Source organism: Triticum urartu, chromosome 5A (assembly GCF_056163025.1).
Source record: "Triticum urartu cultivar PI428250 chromosome 5A, HENAU_Tu73, whole genome shotgun sequence".
Lineage (NCBI taxonomy): Eukaryota > Viridiplantae > Streptophyta > Magnoliopsida > Poales > Poaceae > Triticum > Triticum urartu.
This window is the reverse complement of record NC_141877.1, coordinates 647,919,258-647,943,615: the sequence shown is the minus strand read 5'-3', so window position 1 is coordinate 647,943,615 and position 24,358 is coordinate 647,919,258. Positions and strand designations below refer to the sequence as shown.

Sequence of the window (24,358 nt, the reverse complement as noted above, 5' to 3'; positions counted from 1 at the left end):
TGCTGTCTATTGGAACCATCGTAGCTTCACATTTCACATGGTTAGTTTAACCATCCGCCGGCCGGCCGGCTTCTGCACATATGGGCAAAGAGAGGCCTTTGAGAAAGACCATGTCCATCTTGTTGTCACAGCCAGCCTTCTGTCCTTGATCAGAAGAGGTCAACTTTCTTGTAGACATCTATTTATGTTTTAAAATGTCAGGCTGTTGTGAGTTCGCGTGTAGTAGCAGTAGCACTGGCAGGTAAGATCATTAAAAGATCTCTAGTATTATCCTGAAAATTGATTAGTTCACATGTAGTAGCAAGTTTTTCTAGATGCATTTAACCTGTAACCATGTTCAGTTATGCTTCTTTCCTGCTCCACGCTTGGACACCTGCAAGTAGGTAAATGGATTTGTAAGATGAAAACGCAGAGAAAGAAATTACAAATTCAAGATATTTCAGTTATCCTTTTTCTTTGAACAATGCAGGCAACCGGAGAGACATTTAGCATGTGGCAGTGGCACCCTGTGGCGTTATTCATATTCGTGTCTAAGAGCAAAATTTAAGATGTTTGAAGGAAACAGGAGGGGATGCCCCAGCTGTATCTTATACTAATGTCCATAACATTAATAACCTCTCCTACGCAGAAAATGTATCAGAAGGACAATATATCGGGACGACACTTCTTTATAAAAGGGACATCATGTGCTCTGTCAAAAGTAAGCAATGAAATAATCAGAAGTTCTCGGACCTTCATCTTCCTTACCAGGGTCACACAAATCCATCAGGCCATGACAGAGAGTTCAGATGGTTCCTGTGAACATCCAAAACTCTGCATCAAACAATAAAACGAGTATGCAACTAGTTCAAACAACACACAACTCTATATATATTTATCTTACACAGTTGAGTACAAGAAAAGAGCTACGAAAATGATTCAAGCTGTCAGATAAGTATTGGATGTGTCAAATGCATCTTTCAGGTTGAGAGCATAAACCACACCACAAACAGTATAGTACTAATATCATATCTGCTTATGTTCAACTGTAGGAAAATACTACAGTTAACAGTGGGAGCTACCACCGTCTGCCTCCCATGTTGAGTGAGCCAAGAGGATGCGACCCTTCCACCCCTGCAGCAGCCATTGGTGATCCTCGTTGATGACAAAGTCCTTGTGGTATTCATTCTTTACCATGTCCCTAGCCATCTTAACAGTTTCGCTGTCCAGTGGCAGCTGCCTCAGGCCTGCCCGTTGGTTTCTGACTTGCCAATGCTTATAGGTCTCACCACGCTCCACCCGGTCCTTTCCCTCGTATGCGATGGCATTCAGGACAACCCACCCAAAGACGGCGCGCTCCAGCGCCAGTCGCAGTTTGCTCTCCCGTGGCATGGTTGCATCAAGCATGTCAAACAGTGCAGAGTAAAAGAAGAGGGCCCCTCGGAACCGTGACAAGAAGAAGGTGCCATGGGAGCCATTCACGGTGCTTTGGACAAACACGTCCGGTTTCATCTTGCTGATGTTGCTGAGGACAACATCGCGGGGGTTCGGGCTGCCCATGACGACACACTCATCCATTAAGGTCCTGAAGTTGTACAGGTCATTCACAGCAAGCACCTCATCCGGTTCCAGGTCCAGGTCCTCGATGCAAACGGTCTGCCACTCTGCCAAGATGGCACGGTATTTGAATGGCACACCAAGCTCTCGGGCAATATCAGTCAGCCGATTACCGATCTCCTCCATATGTTTTCCTGGGTGGAGTCCGGGCTGCGGGAGGTCGATGTGGGTGATCCTGACTTCTGGCGAGCCACCATCCCTTGCTGCCAGCCAGCGCAGAAGTTCTGACCACTGGAATCCATAAGAAAAGCCATAATCAACGATGTGCAACCTGCTCCTCCCCACTGCCGCATTGAAGATGGCCCTGTTGGCGAACAAGAAGGATACATTCCTGAAGCAGCACGTTGAAATGAATACTTGGTAAGCCTCTGAGTGCGCCATGGCAGAGGTAGCCTTCGCGGTAAGCATCCCATACACCTGGCTGCCTGTGCCGGTGAGCCGTGACTCCAGACCCTCAGCGAACCAGTAGGCAAGCCGCTGTGTGCCGTCACCAATGGGTGAGGCGTACTGCTGGATCTCCATGAGCAACTCACCTGCCCTCCGGCGGTCATCCACCACCGCCTTGGCACAGTGGATCAGCAGCGTGTGCAGGTCAATCACCCGCGCCTTGCTCTTTCTCCCCTTCTTGTTACTGTTCCCAGACTCATTGTCCGTGGAACTGCACATTTGATCGAAGTCGAACACCTCGCAGGCACGAGCTTCGACTAATCTGTTCGTCCTACTGACATCAGCCTCCACCTCGTCGCTCGAGTCCTTGTGGCCGATGCCACTTTTCTCTTTCGGTTGGTCCTGCTCACCGGTGGCCGTCAGCTCACAGTTTGTGGGCAACAACTTCTTCGCCTCTTCCATGCCCTTGAGGAAAGCAGTGCTAAAGATGTGAGTGTTGTACTCTCCATTGGCGAGCAACAGCAAGCTGCGGACCTCATCAACACCCTTGAACTTGAAGATGGCCGAGCTGGGAGAGTGCACGTCACTGGCCAAGGCGCTGCCTTTGTCCGCCATTAAGGTGGAGGCATGCATGCTGGAAAAGAGGATTTAAAGGGCTGCTGGGCTTTGAGGAGCGCAGGGTTATCTTCATCAACGTCATCCTCCTCCTCCATGAGGATTTGTGTGATATATGGGAGTGACAGTTGATCCTGCACGGCAAAGCGGTTGCTGTCATCGTGAGCCATCAAGGGAAGGTCTGGGAACACCGGGGAGACGGGAGTGGCAGCCATGGTGATGGCAATGGAAATGGTAATGGCAAAGCTCTTCCTGGAATGAATGGAAGGGAATCATGGCAGGTGTAATGTTTCTCTGCTAAGCTTGTCCCCTTGGAATCACCGAATTGCCTCCAACCAGAAAGAACCAAAGAGCAGCTGTTTTCCTAATTATCTAGGTGTGATGTGACCTCCTTGTTCCATTTCCTTGTACAAGAGAATTACATCGAAAACAAATTGATATTTTCAAAACTCAAGAAGAAAATCACACATGTACATATTCGAGTACTATTTGCATCTGCAAATCTTTGTGCAGTGCAGAAATAATAAAATGATGAAGGCTAACATAGTAGCTTTTTGCACGGAATTTATTTGAAAAGTGAACTTAATACCCAAATATGTGCATGTGTTCAATTTTTGAGAAACTTTTTAAGTTTGCAAACAGACTTTTTTAGAAGGTAGGTGAGATCAGATGCCAGAACACTGCACTAAGCATGACATGTTTTACTCTGCTTCTGATGTTTGGCAAAATGACAGGGCAGCATAAATTGACACATACGGCCCACTAGTCCCGAGTCCTTAGCTACAATTCAAATTGTATCTCAGTTACACGCACACATAGTTACATATACTACTTTGTTGCACATGAATCTTGAAGGGAAAAACTAGTGCATAAACAATAATTATTTAAGTGGAAGCTTAGAAATTATGCTGATATGTCAAAAGAGTAAATGATATTCCTGGAGAAGCCAAAATATACCTAGTTAAAATCTTGAATATGCGATACTTTGTAATAAACTTACTGTCCAGAGTTGTTTTAACCATGCAAGGGATGAACCATCCACATCTAGACATAATGGCAAATGTAGCTAACTACCGAGTATAGAAGAGCACCAGATCATTCCCAGTAGGATAAAAACCATCATCACCATCGACAGGCATGGATTTGCACCAATTGGCCAAGGAGATGCTTTCATCCAGTTTGCATGCCTATCATGTAAACCCTGCAGTAAGATAGTGCCAAGTGCCCACAATTACTTGTAGTAGAATCTTGCAGAATTTCAAAACAGAAAACACAGCAGAAAAAAAAGCACATAAAAAAATCCCACACAACACATGAACTCATGAAGGCTGAAGCTAGATGCTGAAGGATCACTAAAAATGATAGTGCAAATGTAAAACACAGCAATCTTCTCCTTCCAATAAAGCCTGGTTACACCCTATGGATTTGAGACATAAAAAAAAATGCAAGTGCCAGAAAGTGAGTACATGAAAAACCAGCAACAGATGCAGCGATTAAAAACATTTCTGGCAATATCCTTAATCTTGTAACTGCTACATGCTCATCAGTCAGCATTTTATGTTTTCCTTCAGCTCTCCAAAATAAATCAAAGAATTGGCAGAAACTAACTAGGAAATACTCATGCTTAATCTACAGTCCTATATCCCTGCCACGATATGCATACTTGACCAAATCAGTAACCACCTTCAGGCCTGCAGCAAGCAAACAAATAAACGCATCACATGATGCTATGAACTTCTTAAGGTGAAACCATAGAGATAATTAGCAATAAAATCAAGTACAATGGATGTACAGAGGTTCACTCAGTATTGCTTGCTGCTCTGGTTTTGCTCTGGCCATGTGAAGTGCATAACAAAATGCAAGGCATTGGGACAATATCTGAAACCAAAAAAATGGTAGAGCAGTATGAAGATGAGCCTAGAAATGTAACACAACTCGAGTACAGATTTCGTTTGTTCAAATTTTATTTCACACATCGGCCTCCAGAACGCTATCTATCTACGTACATATATGTTGATCTTCATACGCTAACCGTCCAGGTTAAGAAGATTTGACCTGAACGAAGTTGCTGCTCTGGCGTGTTCACGCATAGTTTGTACTCCCTCCTTCCTAAATATTTGTCTTTCTAGAGATTTCAAATGGTCACCACATACGGATGTATATAGACATATTTTAGAGTGTAGATTCACTCATTTTGCTCCGTATGTAGTCACCATTTGAAACCTCTGGAAAGACAAATATTTAGGAACGGAGGGAGTAGCAGCTTGGCGGAGCGGAATGGCTTCATCCTCTCACTCATCCTCTCGGTACAAAATAATTAGCCAATGCTGTAATGCCCGGCGGCGGCGGCAGCACGGCGGCCTAGGCGGAGGCTGGCAGGGGAGCAGCCAAGGGAGAGCCGGCGCGCGCCGGCCGGGGCCCGGGTGCAGGAGAACGGCGAGGTTGGGCTAGCGCGGAGCGGTCAGCAGGTGGTACTGCGCACGCGTTGGACCTGGACGGCTGGGGGCAGGGGGAGCTGGGAGGGGCAGACGGAGACGGCGGCGGACCACGATCCACGGGAGCAGCCAAGCAGAAGGGTCGAGAGCGTTCGGGAAGCGTGGGCCTGATTGGAAATTCACCCCAGGCCCAATACCCAATCCACATATGCTTTCTTTTTTTAGAAAATACTCCCTCCCTTCCTAAATAATTGTATTTCTAGACATTTCAAATGGCTACCACATACGGATGTATGTAGACATATTTTAGAATGTAGATTCACTCATTTTTCTTTGTATGTAGTCCCTTGTTGAAATATCTAGAAAGACAAATACTCCCTCCGTTCCTAAATAATTGTCTTTCTAGACATTTTAAATGGCTATCACATACGGATGTATGTAGACATTTTTTAGAGTGTAGATTCACTTATTTTACTTCGTATGTAGTCACTTGTTGAAATATCTAGAAAGACAAATATTTAGGAACGGAGAGAGTATTTAGGAACGGAGGGAGTACAAAATGTAGGCATCCCCTCTTTGGCGCTTCGAGTATGATTGGTTTGCTACCAATATTTGGCTGTCAATACTAAGAATTGTCAAATACACCTCTGTCCCATAATATAATACGTTTTTGCAACCTAAAATATTAGCAACTTTATGTACCAATTTTTTGGCACCAAACCAATTATGCTCTTCTCATGCGCCCGTTTTAGTTGTTTCTACAAATGGGCGCACACCCCGGTTTCTGCTCTAGGCCGGCCCATTTGCGGGTATTTTCTATATAGAAGTTCGAAAAAGATGCAGCGCGGAAGTTCGAATGCAAGACCAGTTTCTTAGGCGCCAATGACAGTGACCACTAGGCTATCGAAAGACTAGTGTTTTCTAACTTCTTTTCTTGGTTTTATTTCTTTCTTTAGTCGCGGGATTCCATGGCTTTGGGAAGCTTCAGGAAGCTTCCCAGACCGGTATTTTCCCGGTTTGCTTGTCATTTCTAGGGTGACTTTATTCGAGTTTTTTTCCTTTGTTCTTTTTAAAATTCATATTTCTAAAAAAATGTTGATATTTTGTAATTTTTGTGTATTTAAAAAAATGATGAACTTTTTACAAATTTGAAGATTTTTTTCCAAATTCGATGAAAATTTTCAAAATCAATGAACTTATTTCAAATTTGATGTCTTTAAATTCAATGATTTTAAAAAAAAATAGATGAACTTTAAAAAATATTTTTTTCAAATTCGATGATTTTTTTTGTAAAATCGATAAGCTCTTTTCAAATTTGATGAACTTTTTAAGGTTTTTTGAATTTTTTTGAAAATTTCATGTACATTTTAGAAATTCACGGTTTTTTGCGATTTTATATTGTTTTTTATTTTTTTTCACAAAGGTCAACATTTGACCAGTCAACACCGAGACAGGACCAGCCGACGGACGCGCGTGTTTTAGGCCGCGCCCAAGAGTGTGCCTACATGGGTGCCGGGACCTATAGTTCTCACTAGGAACTCCCCAATATCTACATAGGTAACAGCAAAGCAAATTTCCCACACCCCAGGCCCAGCCCCTCCAGGCCTAAAAGGATGAGCCAGAACATATTCCAATCAGCATTACTACTCAGCTGGATTTCTGGGCGTGGCACTGGGAACGAATATGAGTGTTCTTAGTTCGTTTGTGCTACAAGATGTTGGTGGACACAAAAAAGGAGATGAGAAGCTTGGTTAAATGGTGATTCTGAAAAGTCCAACCAAGAACAAGAGGAGAAAAAACTGGAAGAGCCTTTCAAAGGTAAAGGTACCTCCTAACCTACGAACATTTCAATGGCGTCTTGCAAGATCATCTCTGCCAACTGGGGAAGAAAGAGCAAGGAGGAAGTTGACGCCTATAGTGCTCTGCTCCATTTGCAACGTGGCTAATGACTCGTGGAGACATTCACTCCTAGTAGACTACAATATGGCAAAGGTCGTCCGGATTCTGCGTGATGATGACGTTGTTCTACCGATCTATGGGGACGAAACGCCCGACCCTTAATTGTGACCATTTTCACTATGCAACACCCTGTCCAAGGAGCAAGTCATCGACGTTCTCGTCACCTTGTGGGCGATTTGGTATGCTCGGCACAAAGTAACTTACGAACGGGAATATCAAAGCCCTTTGTCTACTCACTTATTTATCACACGATATTTGGAGGAGATCAAGGGGACGGGCCTAGCGAAGAAGGCTACAACAAGTGCAAGAGCAAAGTAGGAAGATGGATCCCTCCACCTGAAGGATTTTGTAAGATCAACGTGGATGCAGCTGTCGTGAAAGCAAGCAACCGCAGGCAATCAGCGATGTTTGCCGGGATGCCCAGAGAGTTTTTCTAGGTGCATCGGTTGTGATATTTGAGGGGATAACACATGTAGAGACCCTGCAGGCGATGGCGTGCCGAGAAGCTCTCGCTCAGTGAGGAGATGCGCATGGGGAAGCTCAAAATCTCATCGGACTGTCTAAGAGTCATCACAGAGCATCAGGCGGACAAAAACTTGGGTGCTCATTGTATGATCTTGGAGGAGATTAAAGCTGAGAGATCTTTATTTTGGCATGTGATTTGTGCCATGAACAGGGTTCGTGTAATAAGGAGGCTCTGGCCAAAATGGCGACAACATTAGATGTTGGTCGTCATGTCTGGTACTTTACCCCTCCTGTCAACCTTTGTATTCCTTTGATTTTAGCTACATGAAATAAAGAACGTTGTTCATCTATAAACATCGTTTAGGTTTTGAGAAAGTTATGTGGCGCCCCTCAAAAAAAAGTTATGTGGCGAACCACAAAATGTTCGTAACAAATCCGAACTACTCGTTCATCATTCGATACCGATCATGCGGGGTGCGCTCGCCTTCCCTCTTTTCTGATTTCCTGGCTCCCGTTTACTATTTCCTACATGTTGTCAATTTTTCGTTTCCTATTTTCGCCTCTCCTCTTGCCCAATTTTTTGGGATCCTAATTTAGGCATTTAATTGCAATGGGGCATCCGCAGATTTAAGGAAATAATAAATCTTGAACCTTAGGATTTTAAGGATGGCAGCCCGAACGTTTTTCGTAGCAACTTTAGTTCCGCATGGCAAACATGATAATTTTCTGACAAAAAAACAAACTGTGACAAAGTTGCCATATTTTAACAACTAAAGTTGCCACCTCGGGTCAACTAAAGTTGCTATGAAAAAACGTTCGGGATGATGTGCTTAAAATCCGAACGATCGGGATTTATCAGGGTTCTATATTTACACGAAACAAAAGTAACAACAGCTTATGTCTCTATTACTTTTGTTTTTGTTTACACAAACCCCCTCACGGTTGTAAAAAATATCTCTATTACTTTTGTTTCTGTTTACACAAACCCCCTGACGGTTGTAAAAAAGATCATACACATTGTAATCCATGGTTCTGGAAAGAAATTATGTTGTGATGCATACCTGCACGTATGTAAGTTGGGATATCGTTTTCTTGACAGTACTACTAGTAGCTAACAAAGACAAGGAGAAATTGTGGGAGATGAATTTACTTCTTCTAAACAACCACAGAAACAAACCCCAAACTAAAAACTGAGGCCGAGCTGCAGCCCAAACGCGGCGTGGAAAAGGAAGAGCGTCATGATGCTGCTGCCGAGTAGGCCGTGCGCGCCTCTCAGCCCAGGGTTTCCCTGACAAAACAACATCACAATTCACAGGTTATCTATATGGGTGTGAGCCATTGCTATGCAGGAGTTTTCCATGTTCATAATTTCCAACTCAAGTTACCTCAAACAATGTTGGCAGGAGAGACTGCACGGTCAGGAGTGCAAGGCCAATGACACCGGTTACCGCGTGAGGGCTGCAAAAGCCATTGCCAATGGGTTACTATGAGTTGCAGCCAGGCTAGTAGCACTGTAGCAGTGTATATGTTCTGATATCTGAATTGTGAGAGATGTGTACCTACCTTTCGAGGATTGGTTTGCCGGAGGTGAGGAGGGCGGTGACCCCGCCGGTGGCACCGAGGGCGAAGAAGAAGAACATGCCGCCGAGGAGCTTGGGGTGGAGGTCCTTGGCCTTGGCCTTCTCCTCCTGTGTGTATGCAGTTATGATGCTTTTGGTGTCAGCTCCAGATTATCAGTGCTGGTAGTATAGATAAATGTTGTACGAGTGCTACTTACAGGGTCGTCAGACAGCTTGATCCTGAATCCCAGGTATGTCCCGTACCCACCCATTGCGAACAGCACCACGGCCTGAAAGAAACAAGAATATTTTCTTCTGATTTGAGGCTGTTTTTCATGGCGAGGAGGAAAGAGCGGAGCAGGGAGTACCATGTTGCCGGGGTGTCCCCAGTGCACGAGCCAGTCGGGGAGGCTGAAGGTCCTGACCAGCTCCACGAAGGGCTCGAACGCCGCGCTGATGGGCTCCGCCCCCGGCAGCAGCGCCGCCAGCAGCACCGGGCACGGCGCCAGCGAGTAGAGCCGCGTCGTCGTCGCCCTCGCCCTCGTCTCGCCGGCCACGGAGAGCCCCTCCCGCGGATGAGTTTCAGCAGCCGTGGCCAGGAGGCGCCGCGGGGCGGGCAATGCCGCCCGGCTCGTGGGCGCACGACGAGGATGCGACGCCGACGGCAAAGACGCCCGCGGGCGGAGGACGAGGAAGCTGCTCGCCATTGTCACCGCCCCCATCACCTTCCTCGTGCTGCTGAAACCTTTGAAGTGTGTGGGGTTTTAGTCAGTGGGTGATGATGGGTCGGATAGAGTTGGGGGCGAGGAGAAAGGGGCGGGCGACGCTGGAGCGTGGAGAGCGCCGGGCCAAGTGACGACGCGAGGAGGCCACGCACCCCACCCCACCCTTGGTAGTAGGTGAGGTGACACACAGGACAAGTCACGGGGAACCCATGATTTGCCACAGGAAAGAGAGATCTCGTCCTCGGTCCCTCACTAGTCACTGCTCAATGCCAATGCCCACCCAGCCCCAAGAGAACGGTGCCCATGCCCACAAGCAGACGCAGGCATCCCCACCCCCACACAAATCATTGGTAGATAGGCCATCCAGGACATGGCAAAACCCAAAATCTCAACACACTTTCAGCGAAAAGACGAGCCATGACAGCAACACATCAGGGAAATGCAGGCTTAAAATCCACGATATCAAACTAACAATCACTCACCCTGAGATGACCCCCGCAGTCGACGCGGCGATTTTCGAGCAAACCCGGACAGCAAGTCAGCAATTTCATCGCCTGGAGTGGCCAAAGCGTATGCCTAATAGTACAAAACCTCTGTATATTTCCAGTTCCCGGCCCCTTACTTCGCCGGCCGGCAGGCAGGCTAATCGGAGGAATCCCGCAAAAATGAGCCCAACTCCTAGACAAGGTTTCCGTGGGCCAATACCAATACTGTTGTAACCCAAAAAGAGAGAGAGACCAAAAAGAATCATCGGCGAGTATGGCTCGGACATATACGAGCGGAGCGGCGTGCTTAACGCTGGCGCTGTTGTACAGGGAGGAGATGCGGGCGGGCAGGCGGGTGATCAGGGGCTGAGGGCCACGGCCACGCCGAACCTTGACGGCGAGCTCACCACCTTGGGGTCGTACTCGGCCGAGAGCGTCACGTACGACTTGGGCCTCCACTCGTGCCGGCAGAGGAGCCCGGCCTTCCCGCTGTTGCTGAACCTCGTCTTGAGCGTCGTGGACGGGTCGAGCGCGTGGGAGCTCCCGATGGTGAAGTAGTTCTCCTTTGTTTTCAACCTGTGCGTTACCTCGGCCGCCACTGCGCTGGTCGGGCTGAACAGGTGGATGTAGGAAGCTTTCAGTGTCTCGCCTTTGTCAGCCCTGTGTAGCAAAACACAAACCAAGGTTTGTTAGTGAACGGCAAGCGAGGGCTTTGCTAACCAAAATGCATCCGGTCATCAGACTTGCAGAAGATATCCAATATAGGGAAGTCATATCAGATGGAGTTTGTCAAGAGAAAATGTCTGTAATCCTGGAGACAGACATCTCAATGCACTCTACGGGTGTTGCTACCCTAAAAGTTACCAGTATTATCCTATATGATATTTTAATCAGCTACGGGTTCAAACTAAAGCGCAACCTGAAGCTTCCGCTTTAGACAATTAGCTGCACAATTTAACTAGTCAAGTTCTTCCTTGTTACTACTTACTACTCCTAATCTAAAGCAGTACCGAACAACTATGTGGGCAAGTTTTGCAAGCAGAAAGATGTAATTGGCTGCATTCGAGCAATGTGTCACAATGCAGATCTCGTATGCTTGAAACCTTGAACAAAGCAGGAACTTGCAAAGACTTACATTTGTAAGGCGGCAGAAAAATCATCCTTGGTATAGCTGACCCCTGAGTTGTACTTGGTAACAGAAGCTGAAGTGCTGTCAAATCCAACCTCGGCACCGACAGCAAGTTCGTTTGTGCCAATAGTTGTTGCCAGCTCGATCACAGGTGCCGAAGTCAAGCCAATGGTTGAATTCAGTGTGAAGCGATCATGAAGGTATTGCAAATCGAGCTGACAATGAACAGTAATTAGTAGAAAAACAATGGAAATAACACAATATGGAGAAGCAGTGGGGTTGAATGTTGGTTATAAGCCAATTTACAGGCAATAGATAAATATAATGTGACAAAAGATTCAAATCCAGCTTATTTAGACTCGCTGAATGCATTACTCGTTTACTAGAGCACCAACTTCCTATGTTTTCAGTAAAATTGATTATCCCTCCAAAGCAAAATATACCCACCTTCCCTGACTTTTGATCAGGAACCTTGAAGCCGAAAGAAGTCTTCAAACCAGGGACTACTTCATCAAAAGTGACCGCGGTTGACACCTGCAGGAGCAAAGACTCTAGTAAGATACATAGATAGACGATGTTTAACTCTGACATGCCATAAGTTAGGAAGGTCGGAAAAATAAGAATATTCAGTCTTCAGAAATGAAACACTGAGCTAAGAACACAGCTGCATAGATATGATAGTCTATCTAAATCTCACATTCAGAAATGAGAGAAGTGCATATTACAGCCCTCAACTCTAGCCCTAGTCTAATATACAACCCCCAACTCCAATACCATCTAGTTTACACCCCCCAACTCTCAAAATCAGGCGGAATTCAACCCTTCCCTCCCCGGTGACCGGTTTTGACCTGTTGACTGGGTGAACGGTAAATTCAAAAGAAATATATTTTTTAAAAAAATTACGTTTTTTCACCGGCTGAACAGTAAAATTTTAAAAAGTTCTGAATAAATAATAATAAAATAATTTTGATTTTTTAAAATGTTGACTTTTTGTCCGGGTGAACAGTAAATTTCAGGAAAAAAAATAAGAAAACAAAAATTTCTGAATTATATTTGCATGAAACAGTTAACAGTTCGGGCTGATATTTTTTTTTTGTTGAGAGACCAATGAAATGTCCAAACAAGCTGAAAATTGTCAGACATCACGCGCTGAAAAATCATCCACGCAAAAATAATTCGGTTTTTTGCAAAAATGTATTTTTGGAATTTACTATTCACCAGGTAAAAATTGAAACTGCTTGTTGAATTTTATTTCCAACTTTTTTTTGAATTTAATGTTCACTCATTGGAAAAACCAAAATATTTTTTGATTTTTTTGTTACTGTTCACCCAGTCAACATGTCAAAACCGGTCAACGGGGAGTAGATGGTATTGGAGTTGGGGGGTGTATATTAGACTAGGGCTAGAGTTGAGGGGTGTAATATGCACTTCTCTCTTCAGAAATCAACAAGTTGGCTATGTCAGTACATTCTTTATAGCCTCAAAAGTCAAAACGGAAGGCCGTCCAGCATTACATATAACATTCATCAATTTCAGCTGAACAAAAGCCAAATTAAAACATATGTCCTACTTATTTTGGCACTGCATGTTACTTCCTATTTCGTCTTCTAATATACGTACATTTATGAGGCTTTAATGAGGCCAAACTAGCAGCCCCTATTTGAGAAAAATATAAGCAATAATACACTGTAGTCTTTGTACAAAATACATGCATGTAAACAAGAATAGAGAACCGAACTTTACAAGGATCTTACTTTGGAATCGCAATCGATTGTGACATCAACAGTATTTCTACCACTTTTATGTTGTACCCGTATGTCACCAATGAAGAGTTCATCGAACTTCACACCAGAGGCTGTGATACCCTGCAATATAATACAATAATAAAGGCAATGTGTTTGTAGCTAACAAGCAAGCAAGTAGTTAGGACATTATCTTCACACACACAAAAAAACTGCAATGGGCGGCTAAATGACGAGTGCTTACCAAACCAGATTCGCTAGTTGTTGACCATGAAAACTTTTGGTCAAAATTGTAGTCCTTGTACAAGAGATCTATAGAGAAATAAACAGATGAGATAAGTTAATGCAAGACACTCGTAGATTCAGATGACAAAAAAGTACAACCAGACGAAGATTCAGATGACAATAAAGTACAACCAGACGAAGGCTTAAAAAAGCGCTGAAAACTAAAACAAACCAAGCACAAAATTAACCTGTATTTACCAGACAACATCAGATAAAGGTGGGGAACGGTTATTACTCAAACTAGTTATATATAAAACAACGAGATACTACAACAAGATGAGCAATCAGCGGTCCAGAAACCACTCCGCAGAACAGTCAGGTCATATACAGGGTTCCCTCGGAGTAGAGCCGTTATTTCTTTATAAACACGGTCCATATGTGCCGATCATAGGAATGCAACAACGGTTTCCAGTTGGCAGGTATATATGGGACTACACATCGAATTAATGCAGTAACTGAAAAAGGAAGCTGAGACGAGAGTATCTATCTATTTGTCCGTTCAAAAACTATCATACAGCTCCACTAATAATGAGCAAAGCGATTATTAAGTGCAGTGGATTCAAAGCAAGCCCTATGTAACCTGTTGGAACATATGCTTCTGTCGGTCTCAAGTTAGCTCTATCTAAAAGATACCAAGAAACACACTGCATTCTCAGGACCAGCCACAGCAAAATTGAATCACCAAGGCACACAACAGGTGCATAAATTAGCATGATGTTTGACAATCGAGTACCAGGGAAGAGGAAGATGCCCGCCTACCTTTTGCTTTCTTCCCAAAGCTAGGGAACGGAACCGGGCCTTTGCTCATCCTTCCCAGCTAGAAGCACCTCAGGTCCTGCCAATTTAAAGGAAATAACTCGACCATATCAGCAGCATGATCAATCGACGCCCCGGCAGGGCAGCGGAGTCGGCGGCGGCGGATCCAGGCGGCGCGCCGGCCGCCCAGGAATCGTGGAGATCAGTGGGGTTTGGAGAATCGGCGGGTGCAAATACCTCGAACCCCAATGGGGGGAAAGACCGCGGACGGGGCGGAGACGAACGGCGACGGCGGCGGCGGCGGCGACCGTGGGAGGGGGCGGGGACGGGGCGTCGGTGGCGGCTGTAGGGCAGGCGCGTGGTGGCTGGCAGAGAGAGATTTTAGATCCGCGCCGGGTCGGGTTGGGTAGGTCACGGGCTCGGGACGGGTAAAAGGAAACAACGGCGAGGAGTCCGTAGCCACGAGGAGGAGATGGATATTTGGACGTGCACCCGAAGCAAACCAAATTTATATTTCTATCCTTAATCTATCCCTAATAATAAAGCATGGATTGACTCCGTGGGTTCACCGTCACAATACGCTTTCTTTCTGTAAATTTACGCTTTCAGTTTAAATTTAAAACATATACACGAGGTGGTACTAATGTTGCCATTGGTATAGATTTGACAAATTACGATTTTTATCCGTCACGAGCTTTGCCCCACATGGGCCGAGATTGTGAGCTGCGACTTCGCCCTTGCATATGGGCCGAGATTGTAGAGGAGCGCAGCAAAAATTAGTTGATTTTCATGGGAGTCGAACTCAAGACCTGCCATTTAATCTCAACGTGCACAACCAACTGGCTAAAGCCAGGCACGCATTAGCTTATGAATTTCCTGGGAAATAAGCAGAGCTGCCCCGAGAGTCTAAGAAATAAATGATTTTCTGTAATTAGAAAGACAAGAAAGGAAGGAATAACGCCAAGAAAAAAAAGGCAAATGAAGAAGTTGACTCCACGGGAAGGCAATGATTTAATTAGTGCAGCTTGATTGCTTTCCTATTTAAAAGCGGAGATGCAGATCTAAAAAAAGCAAGATGCACGCTGGATAATTATTGTCGCTGATTGCCTTCCTATTTAAAAAGCAGGCATATATATGCATATCACGAAATTAATTAGTAGGAAATCCAATATTAAATTAAATTATTTTATATTTTAACTTTCTGTTATTAATCTGATTTTTAGATAAAATCAAGCTTTTTAATTGTACAATTTTGAACAAAAGTTTCTAAGTTTCATAATTTTCTTCCTTGGTTCCTAATTTTATCTAATTTTTCCTTTTTTTCCCTTTTAGTAAAACTCTGGCAGACATGACAAGAATTACATTATGTTTAGACTATCAAGAACAATCATTAGAGAGGAAAGTAACCTTTTTTGGTGGGGTGAGTAACCATATTTGTGACTTTTTTAAGATATAGAGTGCACTAGATTTTTTTTTCAAATTTTTTTACCTTCTCTATCAATATAGATATAGAATTTGTCACAATTTGACAGAGGAAGGGGCGCTTTGTGTCAATTTTAAGCAATACCCGGGGTGTGTTGACAATTGAGGAACATTGTTGTGAACCATAGAGTTTGGCATTTTGTTTGAAATCTAGGAAGTGCTTTCGACTAAGAAAATATTTTTTAAGGTATGCGCGTTGGATCAAAGATAATCAGTTATTTTTTTAATTGCATATGATGTGGAAGTATAGGTTTATTTTAACACATTCAAGTGCAAGTGCAACCGATATATAAGTTATTTTGTGACAATGTGCGTCCATAGATCTTTGTAAACATTAAATTGTTCATGAGCCGTTATATTTTGTCCATAAAATTCTAATTACATTTGAATACATATTGATTTTGTCTTCCGGTGCAACGCACGGGTATATGTGCTAGTAAACGAAAACAAACCGAATAGACGAGGTCTCTTCCATTCAAACTAAACTGGATATCATGTCAAAAGAAAAACTAAACTGAATATATTTTTTCGCCGAGTCTTCTAAATTTTTCTTGAAAAAAACTTTGAATTATGTAATTATTAGTGTAGGAATGAAAAATTTTCCTCGCTGGCCTCCGTGTGTTGCGAACGCTAAACCAGATCAACCACTAGCTTTTGCTCCGTCACGGAGAAAACTAGGTCACGCTACATAAGGGTGCTTTAGTGTATAGTAAACCTCAACAACTAATGCTCCTCGGGTTTACAACCTCTAAGGACCAAGGTAGAGAGCAGATGGTTCTCGAGGGATATCACCATCATGGACGGAGTCGGGGATTTGGTATATGGGGGTGGGATGGGGGGGGGGGGGGCAGCTCTTTGACAAGCTTGATGTAACGCCCTCGATGCGGCTATATCTCCCACGTGTCGAAGTACGACTTAGAGGCATAACCACATTGAAAGAAATGTCGCAAGTGAGGTAATCTTCACACAACCCATGTAATACATAAGGGAAAGAGATACATAGTTGACTTACAATCGCCACTTCACACAATTACATGAATAAAACATTGCATCAACCAGATACAATCAAGGTCCGACTATGGAACCAAAATAAAAGAAGACTACTCCAAATGCTACACAGATCCCCGATCGACCCCAACTGGGCTCCACTACTGATCAACTGGAACGAAACAACACAAAGAACGAGATCTTCATCGAGCTCCTCCTTGAGCTTGGTTGCGTCCCCTGTACGGTATCATCGGCACCTGCAGACTGGTTCTGGAAGTATCTGTGAGTCATGGGGACTCAACAATCTCACACCCTCGCGATCAAGACTATTTAAGCTTATAGGTAGGGAAAATGTATGAGGTGGAGCTGCAGCAAGCACTAGCATATATGGTGGCTAACATACACAAATGAGAGCGAGAAGAGAAGGCAAAGCACGTTCGAGAAACTATGATCAAGAAGTGATCCTAGAACAACCTACGTCAAGCATAACTCCAACACCATGTTCACTTCCCGGACTCCGCTGGAAAGAGACCATCACGGTTACACACGCGGTTGATGTGTTTTAGTTAAGATCAACTTCAAGTTTTCTACAACCGGACATTAACAAATTCCCATCTGCCCATAACCGCGGGCACGGCTTTCGAAAGTTCAAATCCCTGCAGGGGTGTCCCAACTTAGCCCATCACAAGCTCTCACGGTCAACAAAGGATATTCCTTCTCCCAAGACAATCCGATCAGACTCGGCATCCCGGTTACAAGACATCCTCGACAATGGTAAAACAAGTCCAGCAACACCGCCCGAATGTGCCGACAAATCCCGATAGGAGCTGCACATATCTCGTTCTCAGGGCACACTCAGATGAGACATCCTATGAGTAAAACCAACCCTCAAGTTGCCCCGAGGTGGCCCCGCAGTCTACTCGGTCGGACCAACACTCAGAGGAGCACTGGCCCAGGGGGGTTTAAATAAAGATGACCCTTGAGTATGCAGAACCCAAGGGAAAAAAGGCTAGGTGGCGAATGGTAAAACCAATGTTGGGCATTGCTGGAGGAGTTTTATTCAAGGCGAACTGTCAAGGGGTTCCCATTATAACCCAACCGTGTAAGGAACGCAAAATCCGGGAACATAACACTGATATGACGGAAACTAGGGCGGCAAGAGTGGAACAAAACACCAGGCATAAGGCCGAGCCTCCCACCCTTTACCAAGTATATAGATGCATTAATTAAATAAGAGATATTGTGATATCCCAACAAAAATATCCATGTTCCAACATGGAACAAACTCCAATCTTCACCTGCAACTAACAACGCTATAAGAGGGGCTGAGCAAAGCGGTAACATAGCCAAACAATGGTTTGCTAGGACAAGGTGGGTTAGAGGCTTGGCTTAACAATATGGGAGGCATGATAAGCAAGTGGTAGGTATCGCGGCACATGCATAGCAAAAGAGCGAGCAACTAGCAAGTAAAGATAGAAGTGATTTCGAGGGTATGGTCATCTTGCCTGAGATCCCATAAGGAAGAAGAACGAGTCCATGAAGAAGGCAAACGGACGTAGTTGAACGGGTCCTCACAAACGCGACGTTATCGGTGTTGGAAATATGCCCTAGAGGCAATAATAAATTGGTTATTATTATATTTCCTTGTTCATGATAACCGTTTATTATCCATGCTAGAATTGTATTGATAGGAAACTTAGATACATGTGTGGATACATAGACAACACCATGTCCCTAGTAAGCCTCTAGTTGACTAGCTCGTTGATCAATAGATGGTTACGGTTTCCTGACCATGGACATTGGATGTCGTTGATAACGGGATCACATCATTAGGAGAATGGTGTGATGGACAAGACCCAATCCTAAGCCTAGCACAAGATCGTGTAGTTCGTATGCTAAAGCTTTTCTAATGTCAAGTATCATTTCCTTAGACCATGAGATTGTGCAACTCCCGGATACCGTAGGAGTGCTTTGGGTGTGCCAAACGTCACAACGTAACTGGGTGGTTATAAAGGTACACTACGGGTATCTCCGAAAGTGTCTGTTGGGTTGGCATGAATCGAGACTGGCATTTGTCACTCCGTGTAACGGAGAGGTATCTCTGGGCCCACTCGGTAGGACATCATCATAATGTGCACAATGTGACCAAGGAGTTGATCATGGGATGATGTGTTACGAAACGAGTAAAGAGACTTGCCGGTAACGAGATTGAACAAGGTATCGGGATACCGACGATCGAATCTCGGGCAAGTATCGTACCGATAGACAAAGGGAATTGTATATATACGGGATTGATTGAATCCTTGACATCGTGGTTCATTCGACGAGATCATCGTGGAGCATGTGGGAACCAACATGGGTATCCAGATCCCGCTGTTGGTTATTGACCGGAGAGTTGTCTCGGCCATGTCTGCATGACTCCCGAACCCGTAGGGTCTACACACTTAAGGTTCGATGACGCTAGGGTTATAGGGAAAGTATGTACGCGGTTACCGAATGTTGTTCGGAGTCTCGGATGAGATCCCGGACATCACGAGGAATTCCGGAATGGTCCGGAGGTAAAGATTGATATATAGGAAGTATGGTTTTGGCCACCGGAAGTGTTCCGGGCATCACCGGTAGTGTATCGGGACCACCGGAGGGGTTCGGGGGTCCACCAGGTGGGGCCACCAGCCCCGGAGGCCTACATGGGCCAATACTGGGAAGGGACCAGCCCCTAGGTGGGCTGGGCGCCTCTCACCAAGGCCCAAGGCGCCTCCAAGAGGGGAAGGGGCAAACCCTAGGGCAAATGGGCCCTAAGGCCCACCCCAGGTGCGCCTCCTCCTCTCCCCCTTGTGGCCGCCACCCTAGATGGGATCTAGGGCTGCCGCACCCCTTGGGGTGGAAACCCTAGGTGGGGGCGCAGCCCTCCCTCTCCCCCTATATATAGTGGAGGCAAAGGGGCAGCCCAACACACGAAGTTCTTCTCCTGTTGGCGCAGCCCTACCCCTCTCCCTCCTCGTCTCTCGTAGTGCTTGGCGAAGCCCTGCTGGAGTCCCGCGCTCCTCCACCACCACCACCATGCCGTCGTGTTGCTGCTAGACGGAGTCTTCCCCAACCTCTCCTTCTCCCCTTGCTGGATCAAGGCGTAGGAGACGTCACCGGGCTGCACATGTGTTGAACGCGGAGGCGCCATTGTTCGGCGCTTAGATCGGAATCAACCGCGATCTGAATCGCTACGAGTACGAATCCTTCATCCGTGTTCTTGCAATGCTTCCGCTTAGCGATCTACAAGGGTATGTAGATGCACTCCCCTTCCCTTCGTTGCTAGATTACTCCATAGATTGATCTTGGTGATGCGTAGAAAATTTTAAATTTCTGCTACGATCCCCAACAGTGGCATCATGAGCTAGGTCTATGCATAGTTTCTATGCACGAGTAGAACACAAGTTGTTGTGGGCGTCGATTTTGTCAATTTACTTGTCGTTACTAGTCTTATCTTGATTCGACGGCATCGTGGGATGAAGCGGCCCGGACCGACCTTACACGTACTCTTACGTGAGACTGGTTCCACCGACTGACATGCACTAGTTGCATAAGGTGGCTAGCGGGTGTCTGTCTCTCCCACTTTAGTCGGATCGGATTCGATGAAAAGGGTCCTTATGAAGGGTAAATAGAAATTGGCATATCACGTTGTGGTTTTGGCGTAGGTAAGAAACGTTCTTGCTAAAAACCTATAGCAGCCACGTAAAAACTTGCAACAACAATTAGAGGATGTCTAACTTGTTTTTGCAGCATGTGCCGTGTGATGTGATATGGCCAAAAGGATGTGATGAATGATATATGTGATGTATAAGATTGATCATGTTCTTGTAATAGGAATCACAACTTGCATGTCGATGAGTATGACAACCGGCAGGAGCCATAGGAGTTGTCTTAATTTATTTATGACCTGCGTGTCAACTTAAACGTCATGTAATTACTTTACTTTATTTCTAAAGCGTTAGCCATAGTAGTAGAAGTAATAGATGATGAGACAACTTCAAGAAGACACGATGATGGAGATCATGATGATGGAGATCATGGTGTCATGCCGGTGACAACGATGATCATGGAGCCCCGAAGATGGAGATCAAAAGGAGCAAAATGATATTGGCCATATCATGTCACTATTTGATTGCATGTGATGTTTATCATGTTTTACATCTTATTTGCTTAGAACGACGGTAGCTTAAATAAGATGATCCCTCACTAAAATTTCAAGAAAAGTGTTCCCCCTAACTGTGCACCGTTGCGAAGGTTCGTTGTTTCGAAGCACCACGTGATGATCGGGTGTGATAGATTCTAACATTCGAATACAACGGGTGTTGACGAGCCTAGCATGTACAGACATGGCCTCGGAACACATGAAATACACTTAGGTTGACTTGACGAGCCTAGCATGTACAGACATGGCCTCGGAACACGGAAGACCGAAAGGTCGAGCATGAGTCGTATAGAAGATATGATCAACATGAAGATGTTCACCGATGTTGACTAGTCCGTCTCACGTGATGATCGGACATGGCCTAGTTGACTCGGATCATGTTTCACTTAGATGACTAGAGGGATGTCTATCTGAGTGGGAGTTCATTGAATAATTTGATTAGATGAACTTAATTATCATGAACATAGTCTAAATTGTCTTTGCAAATATGTTGTAGATAAATAGCTCACGTTGTAGCTCCCTGTTTCAATACATTCCTAGAGAAAGACCAAGTTGAAAGATATTGTAAGCAATGATGCAGACTGGGTCCGTAGTCCGAGGAGTGTCCTCACTGCTACACATAAGGCTTACGTCTTTGATGCACCACAAGATGTGCAAACCCCTACAACGTCGTCTGTGGATGTTGTGAACACCTGACAGACACATCCTGATGACTACTTGATAGTTTAGTGCACCATACTTTACGGCTTAGAATCGGGATTCCAATGACGTTTTGAACGTCATAAGACATATGAGATGTTCCAAGAGCTGAAATTGGGATTTCAGGCTCATGCCCGTGTAGAGAGGTATGAGACCTTTGACAAGTTCTTTTGCCAACAAGATGGAGGAGAATAGCTCAGCTAGTGGGCATGTGCTCAGAATGTCTGGGTGCTACAATCACTTAAATCAAGTGGGAGTTAAACTTCCAGATAAGATAGTGATTGATAGAGTTCTCTAGCCACTATCACTAAGCTACTAGATCTTCGTGATGAACTATGACATGCAAGGGATGGAGTTGATCCCGAAGCTGTTCGCGGTGCTTAAGACCGCAAAAGGTAGAAATCAAGAAGGAGCATCAAGTGTTGATGGTTTAACAAGACCACTGGTTTCAAGAAGGGCAAGGGCTAGAAGGGAAACTTCATGGATGGCAAACCAGTTGCCGCTCCAGTGAAGGAACCCAAGGTTGAACCTAAACCCGAGACTAAGTGCTTCTATTGTAAAGGGAACGGTCACTGGTAGAGGAATTACCCCAAATGCATGGTAGATAAGAAGGCTGGCAACTTCAACAAAGTATATACGTGTTATTAATGTGTACCTCACTAGTACTCCTGGTAGCACCTGGGTATTGGATACCGGTTCATTTCTTATTATTGGTGACTTGAAGCAAAAGCTACGGACTAAACGGAGACTGGCTAAGGGTGAGGTGACGATGTGTGTTGGAAGTGTTTCCAAAGTTGATGAGATCACCATCGCACGCTCCAACTGCCTTCGGGATTAGTATTGAACCTAGATAAATGTTATCAGGTGTCTACGTTGAGCATGAATATGATTAGATCATGTTCATTGCAATACGGTTATTCATTTAAGTTAGAGAATAATGGTTATTCTGTTTACATGAATAATACCTTTCATGGTCATGCACCCTATGTGAATGGTTCATTGAATCTCGGTCGTGGTAATACACATGTTTCACGCCAAAAGATGTAGAGTTAATAATGATAGTACCACTTTCTTGTGGCACTGCCGCTTAGGTCATCTTGGCGTAAGTTGCATGAAGAAACTCCATATCGATGGATGTTTGGAGTCACTTGATTTCGAATCGCTTGACACATGCGAGCCATGCCTCATGGGCAGGATGACTAAGACCCCGTTTTCAGGTACAATGAAACGGGCAAGTGACTTATTAGAAATCATACATGCTGATGCGTGTGATCCAATGAGAATTGAAGCGTGCAGCGGATATCGCTATTTTCTCATCTTCACTGATGATTTGAGTAGATATAGGTATATTTACTTAATGAAGCACAAGTCTGAAACATTTGAAAAGTTCAAGCGGTTTCAGAGTGAAGTTAAGAACCATCATAACAAGAAGATCAAATTTCTACAATCTGATCGATGAGAATTTCTGAGTTATGAGTTTGGCAATCACTTAAGACATTGTGGAATTGTTTCGCAGTTGAAGCCACCTGGAACACCACAGCGTAATGGTGTGTCCGGACATCATAATCGAACCTTATGAGATATGATGCGATCTATGATGTCTCTTACTGATCTACTGCTATTATTTTGAGGTTATGCATTAGAGACAACTGCATTCAATTTAGATAGGACACCATCTAAGTCCGTTGAGACGACGTCGTGTGAACATTGGTTTGGCAAGAAACCAAAATTGTCGTTTCTTAATGTTTGGGGCTGTGATGCTCAAGGCTTCAGCCGGAGAAGCTCGAACCCAAAAGCGGACAAACACATCTTCATAGGATACCCAAAGGTGACAGTTGGGTATACCTTCTATCTTAGATCCGAGGGCAAATTGTTTGTCGCTAAGAACGGGTCCTTTCTCGAGAAGGAGTTTCTCTCGAAAGAATTGAGTGGGAGGAAGATAGAACTTGATGAGGTTGTCGAACCTTTATTTCAACCAGAAAGTGATGCAACACAGAAAGATGTTTTCTGTGGCGCCTACGTCTATTGAATAGGAAGTTAATGATAGTGATCATGAAGCTTCAGATCAAGTTGCTATCGAACCTCGTAGGTCGACAAGGATATGTACTACTCCTGAGTGGTACGGTAATCCTGTCTTAGATATCATGTTGTTAGACAACAATGAACCTACGAGCTATGGAGAAGCGATGGTGGGCCCGTATTCCGACAAATGGTTAGAATCCATGAAATCCGATAGGATCCATGTATCAGAACAAAGTATGGACTTTGGTGGACTTGCCCGATGATCGGCGAGCCATTGAGATAAATGGATCTTTAAGAAGAAGACGGACGTGGGCGGTAATGTTACCGTCTATGAAGCTCAACTTGTGGGAAAGAGTCTTTTCACAAGTTCAAGGAGTTGACTACAATGAGAATTTCTCACCCATAGCGATGCTTAAGTCCGTCGGAATCATGTTAGCATTAGCTGTATTTTTCAATTATGAAATCTGACAGATGGATGTCAAAACAAGTTTTCTTACCAGCTTTCGTTAGAAAAAGTTGTATGTGATACAATAAAAGGTTTTGTCGATCCTAAGGATGCTAAAAGGTATGCTGGCTCAAGCAATCCTTCTATGGACTAGAGAAAGCATCTCGGAGTCGGAATATATGCTTTGATGGAGTGATCAAAGCTTTTAGGTTTATACAATGTTCGCTAGAAACTTGTATTTACAAGAAAGTGAGTGGGAACACTACAACATTTCTGATAAGTATATGTGGATGACATATTGTTGATTCGAAATGATGTAGAATTTCTGGAAAGCATAAACGGTTGTTTGAAGAGTGATTTTCAAAGGAAGACCTGGATAAAGATGCTTACATATTGGGC

The 24,358-nt window shown here is 44.5% G+C and overlaps 2 protein-coding genes and 1 pseudogene across 3 annotated transcripts; all 3 read right to left on the bottom strand.

The window, feature by feature from the left end:
• Window positions 1–6: 6 nt before the first annotated feature.
• On the bottom strand, window positions 7–4,793 carry LOC125506354 (scarecrow-like protein 9; annotated as a pseudogene). The gene is made up of 3 exons (XR_015603005.1): window positions 4,654–4,793; window positions 4,401–4,476; window positions 7–4,289 (listed from the first exon to the last, which is right to left on the bottom strand). The product of XR_015603005.1 is annotated as a scarecrow-like protein 9 (transcript).
• A 3,694-nt stretch (window positions 4,794–8,487) lies between these two features.
• Window positions 8,488–10,024, bottom strand: LOC147973740 (translation initiation factor). The gene is made up of 5 exons (XM_087522230.1): window positions 9,385–10,024; window positions 9,235–9,306; window positions 9,021–9,145; window positions 8,843–8,915; window positions 8,488–8,745 (listed from the first exon to the last, which is right to left on the bottom strand). The coding sequence occupies exons 1-5, from the start codon at window positions 9,736–9,738 to the stop codon at window positions 8,641–8,643; spliced, it is 729 nt and encodes a 242-aa protein (XP_087378356.1). The 5' UTR covers window positions 9,739–10,024; the 3' UTR covers window positions 8,488–8,640.
• A 148-nt stretch (window positions 10,025–10,172) lies between these two features.
• VDAC4 (voltage dependent anion channel 4) lies at window positions 10,173–14,560 on the bottom strand. Its single transcript, XM_048694236.2, has 7 exons — window positions 14,376–14,560; window positions 14,142–14,217; window positions 13,342–13,409; window positions 13,110–13,220; window positions 11,803–11,889; window positions 11,362–11,570; window positions 10,173–10,886 (listed from the first exon to the last, which is right to left on the bottom strand). The coding sequence occupies exons 2-7, from the start codon at window positions 14,188–14,190 to the stop codon at window positions 10,586–10,588; spliced, it is 825 nt and encodes a 274-aa protein (XP_048550193.1). The 5' UTR covers window positions 14,191–14,217; window positions 14,376–14,560; the 3' UTR covers window positions 10,173–10,585.
• Between the last annotated feature and the right edge of the window lie 9,798 nt (window positions 14,561–24,358).

Bases quoted from the DNA above. Each gene is read 5' to 3' on its own strand.
- LOC147973740 (XM_087522230.1), bottom strand. From the start codon at position 9,738: ATGGGGGCGGTGACAATGGCGAGCAGCTTCCTCGTCCTCCGCCCGCGG. The intron at 9,307-9,384 runs GTACTCCCTGCT...TGTTTCTTTCAG, and splicing joins GGGGACACCCCGGCAACATG to GCCGTGGTGCTGTTCGCAAT. The intron at 8,916-9,020 runs GTAGGTACACAT...TGGCTTTTGCAG, and splicing joins GGCAAACCAATCCTCGAAAG to CCCTCACGCGGTAACCGGTG.
- VDAC4 (XM_048694236.2), bottom strand. From the start codon at position 14,190: ATGAGCAAAGGCCCGGTTCCGTTCCCTAGCTTTGGGAAGAAAGCAAAA. The intron at 11,890-13,109 runs GTAAGATCCTTG...TTGCTCCTGCAG, and splicing joins CAATCGATTGCGATTCCAAA to GTGTCAACCGCGGTCACTTT. The intron at 11,571-11,802 runs GTGGGTATATTT...GTTCATTGTCAG, and splicing joins CTGATCAAAAGTCAGGGAAG to CTCGATTTGCAATACCTTCA.